The sequence below is a fragment of the Onychomys torridus genome, chromosome 16 (genome assembly GCF_903995425.1).
Source record: "Onychomys torridus chromosome 16, mOncTor1.1, whole genome shotgun sequence".
NCBI classification, from domain to species: Eukaryota; Metazoa; Chordata; class Mammalia; order Rodentia; family Cricetidae; genus Onychomys; species Onychomys torridus.
In genome coordinates, this window is record NC_050458.1 from 43,860,314 (window position 1) to 43,869,920 (window position 9,607).

The window sequence follows — 9,607 nt, forward strand, 5'->3', positions numbered from 1 at the left end:
TAGACAGATGATAGATAGATAGACAGATGATAGATAGATAGATAGACAGATGATAGATAGATAGGTAGATAGATAGATAGATAGATAGACAGATATAGATAGATAGATAGATAGACAGATGATAGATAGATAGACAGATGATAGATAGATAGATAGATAGATAGATAGATAGATAGATAGACAGATGATAGATAGATAGACAGACAGACAGATGATAGATAGATAGACAGATAGACAGATGATGGATAGCTAGATAAACAGATAGGCTGGAGAGATGGCTCAGCAGTTAAGAGCACTGGCTTCTCTTCCAGAGGACCTAGGTTCAATTCTCAGCACCTACATGGCCACTCACAACTATCTGCAATTCCAGTCCTGGGGGGGAAATCTGACACCCTTTTCTGGCCGTTATGGGCACTGTACATGTGTGATGCATTTACACGCATTCAGGCCAAACACCCACACACATACAATAAAAATGAAAAAAATGTTTAATCGGTTTCCCAGATCCCAAACAAGGTCTAGTGCCATGTCTACCTATCACTGGGAGGTCTGGAGAGGTGATCTGGGAAGGCCCCAAGCTCACATTTCCTGTCCTTGACTTCACTTCATCAGGACAAGGAGCCTCGGGGGATCATTCCTCTGGAGAACCTCTCAGTGCAGAAGGTGGATGACCCCAAGAAGCCGGTGAGAGTCAAGCTGGGGGGTCCCAGCTGAGGGAAGGTGCCTGCATGGGACCCTCCATGAGACCAGGCCATTCTGTAGGGTCTCTCCTAGAGCTCTGGACCCAGGCTGGTCAGCGTCACTGAAAAGGGCAAGCCTCAGTTGTCTTGTGGAGCCTGATTCTAGCACAAACCGGGGGACTTCTAAGTCACAGTTTCTGTGACTCGGTTCCCCCACCTGTTACATGGGATTTTACAGAGCCTGGTACATAGCAGGTGCCTGGTGTCCTCTCCCCCTGAGCTGTGGGGGAAGGGTATTCTGTGGGAGGGCCTGCTCTTGCCTCTGTGTCCCCCCACACCTGAGGGTAGCCTAGCCTGTCCCTCAACCTTGCCCTCATCTGGCCCCTCCCACAGTTCTGCCTGGAGCTGTACAACCCCGGCTGCCGGGGCCAGAAGATAAAGGCCTGCAAGACGGACGGGGATGGTAAGGTGGTGGAGGGGAAACATGAGTCCTACCGTATCTCAGCCGCCAATGCCGAGGAGCGCGATCAGTGGATTGAGGCCATCAGGTGAGAGCGGCGGGGACACTGGACGTCTCCTGTCACCTTCCTGCTTCTTTGGGGTCTTCTTTCCTTGCCTGTAAAGACTCAAACTCCAGGTCTCCCTTCTATTGGTGGCCTTTGGTGGGCAGGTTCTTGAGCCAGGCGCCAGGTCAAACCTTAGGGAATACAGAAGGAAGAAACCAACTTTGCAGACTCAGTGGGAGGGCCCGGGAACAAGCAGAAGACCTGTCAGTGGGAGGGCATGTGTGGCCACTGGACAAGGACCATGTCCTAGAAACTTGAAGAATTAGAGAGGCCCAGAGGTGGCAGAGTCTTGTCCAGAGCCCCACAGCAGTGAGGGGCCCAGGTGGCTCTGCCATGAGCTCTCTTGCATCCCCTGCTTCTCTAAAGGGGCTGGAAAAGGCATCTGGAGGGGGGCGGTCTCTGCTGGGCTCCCACCTCCTAACCTGAGGTCTTGTCCTTGCTGGGCCTGCCTATGGGACGGGGCTCACAGAGTAGGATTTCCCTAGATCAGTCCCTGGCCTTTTCTGTGCAGCAGGGTGAGCTAACACCTCCCTGGCAGTCACATACCCCAAATCCCAAGTCCGGAAGTCCTACGTTCCAGCAAGCCCTGAAGTCCCATTTCCTCCCATACCCCCAGGGCCAGCATCACCCGTGTTCCCTTCTATGACCTGTTGTCCGCTCGGAAAAAGAAGATTGCCAACAAGCAGTGAGCTTCCGGAAGGCGGCTCTGGCAACCCCGTAGGACCTGGACACACACCTCTCACCCACTGCACCTGTTCCTGCTCACAAACCCACCCCTCCCCATCACTGGAACTGGCTACGGGGGATGTGGAACCTTGGAGGGCACAGAGCTCACAGGGAAACCCCTGATACCTGCACTGCTTGACACAAAGAACCTGTGGAGCTCCACCCTGGACCGCTGCAGCCGAGGGCGAGGACGGGAAGACGAGCCAGCCCAGAGTCCACTACCAGTGTGTCCCACCCTCTCCTTCCCCAGCAGGAGGACCATGGATTCCCTGGAAGCTTCTAGTTCAGAGGCACCCCGCCCCTCTGATTGGGCCAGGCCCTCCCTGCCAGCACCAGGTACAAGCATATGCCCAGCTCCCATCCTGAAGTTCGAACACGGCCCTCTACTGAATCGCAGCCCTTCTCTGGGTCTTACAAAATGTGGTGTTTGGACAGGAAACATCTTGGCCCGGCTGCCTTTGGTCAGCTTGGCTTCCGGGGGAGCTGGGAACACTAGGTGACTGAACCAGACAGACTGTGCTGGAAGGTTCTGAGGACATTGCTGGCACCATTCTCAAGGGCGCTGACATGAGAAGAGGAACAGGGGAGACCCTCGAGGCAGTGGCGGTATCTGCGGCTGGCAGATCGGAGCTACAGCTGAGAGGAATGAGAGAGGAGAAAAACGCTCCAGGCTGCCCCACCAGGAGGGCTGCCTGGAGGCCACAGTGAGCCAGCTGGTCGCATAGGAATCATGCTGGGACAGACTCTTGCCCGTGGCACCACTACTTGACGGCCGGCCAGCAAAGCTAGGGTGCCAAGGGGCTACAGAATGGCACCTTGTTCCTGATTCCTTCCGGAACAAAGCCAGTTTTCCTTTTTTTTGTTTTGTTTTGTTTTGTTTTTTGTTTTGGTTTGGTTTGGTTTTGGTTTTTCGAGACAGCGTTTCTCTGTGTAGCTTTGCGCCTTTCCTAGAATTCTCTCTGTAGCCCAGGCTGGCCTCGAACTCACAGAGACCCGCCTGCCTCTGCCTCCCGAGTGCTGGGATTAAAGGCGTGCGCCGCCACCGCCCGGCTCAAAGCCAGCTTTCCATACACAGCATACTCCTGTGTCCCCAGGGAGGCCTCACCTGGAGGCTTCTCCCCTAGAGAGCACTTGTCCCTTCTCTCCTGCCTGAGGAGCCCCCCAACGCCCAACTCCTCAGCAAGGCTGTAAGAAATGGGGCTCCCTGTGTCCTGGGCCAGCCTGGGCCCTAAGCAGAAGCAGCAGGTGGCCAGGCTGCCTCATCCTCCGCAGGAGCCCACATGTGCACACTTCCTTGAGGTCAGAAAGAGAAGTGTGCTGGGGGAGGTGAGACTCCTGTCTCTGGACAGACACACACCTGGGAGCTGGGGCACCGACAGACAGAGCTCTTGCTGGACAGTTGGGGACTTGAGCTGAGCCCACTCAGTTGCCCCCATTTAGGAGTTAAATGACCCTTAAATGTTCCCCAGGCATGTGTGTGTGCACAGAGGCTGTGGGACCTTTGCCCCCTCCTCCTCTTCTTCCCCAGCACCAAGGTGGTGTGGGGGGGGGGGCCGCGGGGGCATCAGTTTATTTCCTGTTCTGACACTTTGACACTTTGAAGCAAGAATAAAGCTCATGATCCAACTTGTGGCCAGAAAGCTGTCCTTCTGTGATTGTATCTACCATCCCTAACCCTTCCCTGACCTTCTCCTCCTCATCCAGGAAGAGTGAGCATTCAGTGGTCCCTAGAACCTTATCTTCAGGGCACTGGGGGAGGTACCATGCTGGACAGAAGCTCCCCAGGAGCTGGGCTTTCTCTGGGCTTCTTTGGGGGCAAGGGTAGGGGCTAGGCTGAGTTGATTCTGCTACACCCAGGGGAAGAATTTTCCAGAAGCCAGCTCTATCTACAGATAGAGCAGCTGACATGGAAGTTAGGTAGTGATCCCACTGCCTCTGGAGGGATGCAAGGCTGGCTCAGGGACCAGTGTGGAGCAGGATGGTGTAACCTTTGCTGAAGGCCCTCCTACTGATGTTTATAAAGTGTCCCTGTTGAACCAGGCCTTGTTCCAGGCCCTGCCACCTGGGCTTGTGGTCCAGTGCTCCTGAATCCTAAGGCCACTTCCTGCCTCTGTTACCCAGCCCCCTGCCTAAAATCCCACCTTTACGGCCTTCCTTGAAGATCCTTGTGGCTGAACCAGCTCAGCTTATCTATACTTTCCTTCTTTTGGACCATGTACTAAGTGTTTACTGTGTACCAAGATCTCTGCAACAGAGCCAGGGGGCCAAGGAGCCCTGTGACCACGGTCACAGCCTTGCCCTCAAAACAAGTTCAAGTCTGGAGGCCGGAGAGATGGCTCAGCAATTAAGAGCACTGGCTGCTCTTTCCAGAGGACCCAAGTCCAGTTCCCAGCACCCACATCAGGCAGCTCACACCGCCTGTAACTCAGGGGACCCAACCTCTTCTTCTGGCCTCTACAGGTGTATAAAAAACACACACGTATACAAGCATACACACATGTATACAAGCATGCACACACGTGCATGAATGTGCACACACATACATATAAATAATAAAAATAATTTTAAAAAATAGCATGCTGAGTGTAATGGTACACACCTTTAGTTCCCGCACTTGGGAGGCAGAGGCAGGTGGGTTTCTGTGAGTTCAAGGTCAGCCTGGTCTACACAGAAAGTTTCAGTCCAGCCAGAACTACATAGTAAGACTGTCAAAAAAACAAACAAACAAACAAAAAAAAAACCTTCCTTTCTAATGGGAGAGACAGGTGAGACCCAGCCCGGACTGGCATGTTCAGGGGACATGCAGAACTGAGCTGGGCTGATGAACAGTCCAGGAGGAAGGTGTCTAGGCTAGGCAGCCAGGCCTGTACTACAGAGGTCCATGCAGGTCTGACTGTACACTTGCTGAGCACCTGACACACTGGATCCATAATAATTGTTAGTTTGACTGAAGTTACCTGATTAGAAAACAACAACCAAAAAATCCCACAAAACTCGGGGCCTCAGCATCAATAGGTTCCAGGGTTTGGTGGCCTCTGAGACTGAGACCAAGAAGACAGATATTTTGAGGGACAGGAGAGGGTCCAGGACCACATCACTCCAGTACTTTGGGAGGTCCCTCTGACTCTGGTCCCAACCTCCCCCTCCCCCGGGTTGTGTGTGTGTGTGTGGGGGGGGGGGTGGTGGCTTTCACCCTTCTGCTTCTTTGTAGTCCTAAATCAGGCCAGCAGGGGGCGCTCACCACACACAGATGAGCACTTTCCTCCGCATGGATTACAGAGCCGGGACCCATGACCAGCACAGAACCTGGTGTGGGCATCATGGATGGGGGAGACACCTAGTTGTCTGGGGGCCGTAAGCAGCCCTGTAAGGGCCTCCTCCTCCTCCTCCTCCTCCTCCTCCTCCTCCTCCTCCTCCTCCTCCTCCTCCTCCTCCTCCTCCTCCCTAACAGGGACCACACGATCCTGCCTCTCCCACCTTCTATCTGGCTGTGTGCCTCAGAACAGGCTGCCGCCTCTTTGGATTAGATTTTCCTCCCTGAGAATGCTTTTAGTGGCACTAACCTTTAGTGGAGATGTCTACAGGCAAGGGGGTCTCAGGCATGGACCCGGTGCAGTTCCTGCCCTAGGCTGGAGCAGCGGGAACGGGGTGACAGCAGGTCTCCAATGCCACTTACTGTGTGCAGGGGCAGCCATGAGAGGCCTGGGTTCAAGGGCTGACTCTCTCCGTGTCTTAAATAATTTCTTCAGCATTCAGAGCCTCAGACTGCCCACCTGTAAAATGGGAATGACCAAGTATATATGAAATGCTTAGGCCGGCAAAGTGGTTTCATGGGTAAAAGCACTTGCCACTGAGCCTGAGGATCTGAGTGAGATCCCAGGGACCCACACTGTAGAAGGACAGAACCAACTCCTGAAAGTTGTCCTCTGACCACTGTATCTGTGCTGAGACACACATACGTGCATATGTGTGCAAGTACACACACACATGCACACATGCGCACACACAGACATATGCGCGCACACATACACAGAAAGCTGAAGACAATGGTGTGCAGTTCCTTAGGGTTCTATTACATGCTGTTTATTGCAGTATCCTCACAAGGCTCACTGCCTACATGCTGTCACAGGGAGACAAAGGGGCCCTGGCGGAGGGGAGACTCACCAAGGAAGGGAAGGAGGTCATCGGGAGGCTTCCTGAGGGAGGTGCCATGAAATCCAAGCCCAGGAAAGGCCTGGGGTCCTCCAGCCAACCTGGCCTGTGAGAGACAGGATGAGGTAAGGTGTTTGGGGAACTTCCCTGGGCCCCAACACAAGCCGCTGTGGGCTGAGAGGGCGCTGAGGTGGTGGTCAGGGTCAGGGCTGAGCTGTGGCGGATGTTGCTGATCCCTGCATCCATGCCAGGCAGCGCCTAGCTGGAGGAAGCTCTGAAGGGCTCCAGACCGCAGCTGTTGAATGCAGGCCAGCCCAGCACGAGGAGGCCGCGCCCGGCCCAGAATGCCTGGGGAGAGAGAGGAAATGGCCAGGGGACCACTGCCAGGAACCTGGGGGCTGGAAGTCTCTGCAGTGCCCAGATGTCAGGCGACAGGAGATGGGGGCAGGCAGCCTGGAGTTGGAGGCAGGTATGAGAGAACTGGAGAAGTTGATTTATTAGGGACGATGAAAGAGGCTAAATATGTTTGCCGCTCAGCGATGACTCAGGCATTCCCCAGGGGTTCGAGAGAAAGAGCATGAAAGAACCATAGGCAAGCCGCCTCCTACCAGAGCAGTGCCAAGTCCCTCCCCCCAGAGCAATACAAAACAGCCACTCTGGCCCACAAGGCCCATGCACCAGCTGACCTCACCCAGAATGGCTGAAGAAAAGACCCCTCAGAGAGACAGGTCCAGTCCTGGATTTTCCCCAAACTTCTATGTGATCTTAGATCAGTGACTGACCCTCTCTGTACCCACATTCACCAGAAAGCACTCATCAGCAACGGACCTGGTCCCACCCCCTCCTCTTATCCCATTGGCTTCTCCCAGAGGCTGAGGGATTTTTTACTTTACCAGAAAAGCTCCCAACAGCTCTCCAGGAGAGAAGCCAGACTCCACAGAACCTGGGAAAGAGAGGGCAGCTTTCAGTGCCAAGCTGCAGGCCTGGTGCTGGTCTCCAGGTTGAACTGTGTGCAGCTAGAGGTCACAGAGATGACTGGACAATGAGGGAGCAGGGGGGGCATCCCCGCCTGCAGGAGCACTCTGGGAGGGGTGGGAACCCCCCAAACAGCAGCTAGACACATGAGAGAAGTGGGGATCGGTTTGGTGGCCAGCGGGGACCTACCTTGGAACAACGGGATATGGAAAGCAACGGAGAGTCCCGTCTAGGCAAGCATGCACAGCCTTAGACCGTAGGGCAGTGTCCGGAGCCTCTCTGAGGATACTCCATAAGGATGGATTAAGGAAGACATGGGGGAGGGTGGAGAGGAGGGGACTGGCAGGTATGTAAGGAAGATGGTGGCTGGGTAGCAGCAGCCTGAATGTCAGTGGGCCTCCAGTCCCCCCAACAGCCTGGTACAGGGCCAGGCTCAGGATGAATGGGTCATAGTTTGTGGAGGGGGCTGCAGGACCCCCTATTGGGACCATCATCTAGGCTAGACAGGAAGCCCTCCCCTTCCTTTGCTATAACCCCCCTTTTGTTCTCCAACAAGTCCCCTCCTGATCCTGTCCTGTCGTCCTTCTTGGTCACCCTGCCCTGGCCCGATGGCATATTATAAGTAGTTGCATGCCTGGTCTCCAATCCTGGCTTCCCAATAGCCAAGGGTGTGGCACTGGGCCATGTCAGCTCATCTGCTGCCACTGGAAGCCGGGGATTCCCAGCTGTAATCCTGGGACTGAGTCTACAGCTGACCTGCTGGCTCAGGACAGCCCCAAGGAAGAAGTAGAATTTCTATGGGTCTCAGAAGTCCCTGGCCCCTCCCAAGCCCACTGGCTCCCCTCAACTTAAAGGCTGTGGTGGGGTAGCCTTAACAACCCTGTCACTAAGGACCCTAGAAAGGTCCCTTGATTTCCACTTTCTTAAGAGAATTGTTTTGTGGTTCGGGTTGCTTGAAATGGAGTCTAGGCTGGCCTACAACTCATGGGCAGTCCTCCTGCCTCGGCTTCTTGAATATTGAGATCACAGCTTTCTGAGACAGGGTCTCACTCTGTAACCCAGGCTAGCCTCAACTCATGGCGATCTTCCTCCTCAGCCTCTGAAATTCTGTGGTTCCCAGTATGCACCTCCTCACTCAGCCTCCCCTTCATTTCTAGAAGACTCAGTGTTCCTCCACTCTAGGCACAGACAGCCCAGTCCACCCAGCCTTGGCCAGCACTGATGCTGCGGCCCAAGATGCCGAGCATGTATCAGCCACCCCACCAGGGCCTCTGCTAGTGTGTCCCCTTCCTCCTCCTCCATCCTCCAATGCAGGGACAGTTAACCTGTGCCACAGACTGCCAGCCCAGCTTGTCCCGAAGACTCCATCCTTTCTCTTGCCCCAATAATATGGTCACAGCTCAGCTTCTGGTACAAGAGCATGGAGGTCTGGGACTTCCCTCAGGGAGGGTGAAAGCTCTGTGCACCTGGCTCCAAGGTGCTCCATCTCATCTCCTATTTAACCCCAGCCCCATCCAAAGATGTCTTAGCCAGTAACAACAGCCTCCCTCCCTCCCTCCCTTCCTTCCTTCTTTCCTCCCTCCCCCCCTCCCTCCCTCCCTCCCTCCCTCCCTCCCTTCTTTCCAGAGGAAACAAAAGCTCACAGTTGTTAAGGCACCAACACACAGGCCCCCTTGAGGAAGCCAAAGGAAGAAGATTCCTCCATCTTGTGAACATATCACTTCCTCCCAGCAGCCCCCAGGGAGACAGGACCACTCCCATCCAATAGATGAGTGTCGGGAACAGATTGCTTACCACAATGGTACCGGCAAAGTACGGGCTGGGCGGAAGCCGAGGGTCAGATCCACAACCTCCACAGCCTGCCCATCTTCCGAGGCTAAAATCTAACCATCCCATCTCCCTAAAGCAGTGGTTCTCAACCTTCCTAATGCAGTCCCTCATGTTGTGGTGACCCCCCCCCCAACCATACAATTATTTTCATTGCCACTTCATAACTATGATTTTGCCACTGTTACGAATCCTAATGTAAAACCTGTTTTCTGATGGTCTTACGTGACCCCTGTGAAAGGGCCATTCGACTCCCTATGATCCACTGCCATAGAGGGTATCCCCTGAGTAAAGGCCCAGAGAGGACCCATCTCTGCTGCAAAGAAATTATTTTTTAAATAAAACATCCACCATTCCCCCCAAAAAATCACAAGACATTCTCCATGTAGAAAATTGGACACTGTAATAGAGAAGAAAATAAAAGTCAGGAGATTTCCTTTACTATACCTGATATTGCCAGCAATTCCCAACCTGTCCAGCACGCCCACACATGTAATGAGTTAGGTCTCTGCTGTAGTACTGCGGATACAATTTGGTGGTCTGCATCTGCCTTAGTCCTGTGGATCCCATGTCCCACAGGACCAACCAGTCAGAGCAAGTGAGGGCATCCTGCAGTAACAAGTCCTAATCCCTTGCTGTTGTGGAGGAACATTTTATCCTTCAAGATAAAATGTTCCATCC

The 9,607-nt window shown here is 54.0% G+C and overlaps 1 protein-coding gene and 1 long non-coding RNA gene across 3 annotated transcripts in view; one reads left to right on the forward strand and one right to left on the reverse strand.

Annotated features, from left to right (window-relative positions):
- Positions 1-2,846, forward strand: part of Cyth4 (cytohesin 4) — a 25,664-nt gene extending 22,818 nt beyond the window's left edge. For both annotated transcript variants that reach the window (XM_036208342.1, XM_036208343.1), the window contains 3 exons: positions 613-684; positions 1,074-1,228; positions 1,863-2,846. In XM_036208342.1, coding sequence (XP_036064235.1) covers positions 613-684; positions 1,074-1,228; positions 1,863-1,935 — 300 coding nt within the window. In that variant the 3' untranslated portion in view covers positions 1,936-2,846. The remainder of the gene's footprint in view (positions 1-612; positions 685-1,073; positions 1,229-1,862) is intronic.
- LOC118597087 overlaps positions 1-8,106 on the reverse strand; it is a 10,386-nt gene extending 2,280 nt beyond the window's left edge. The window contains exons 1-3 of the long non-coding RNA XR_004946778.1: positions 6,137-8,106; positions 5,649-5,745; positions 1,176-1,377 (exon numbers count right to left, since the gene is read on the reverse strand). This is a non-coding gene — a long non-coding RNA (uncharacterized LOC118597087). The remainder of the gene's footprint in view (positions 1-1,175; positions 1,378-5,648; positions 5,746-6,136) is intronic.
- Positions 8,107-9,607: the final 1,501 nt, after the last annotated feature.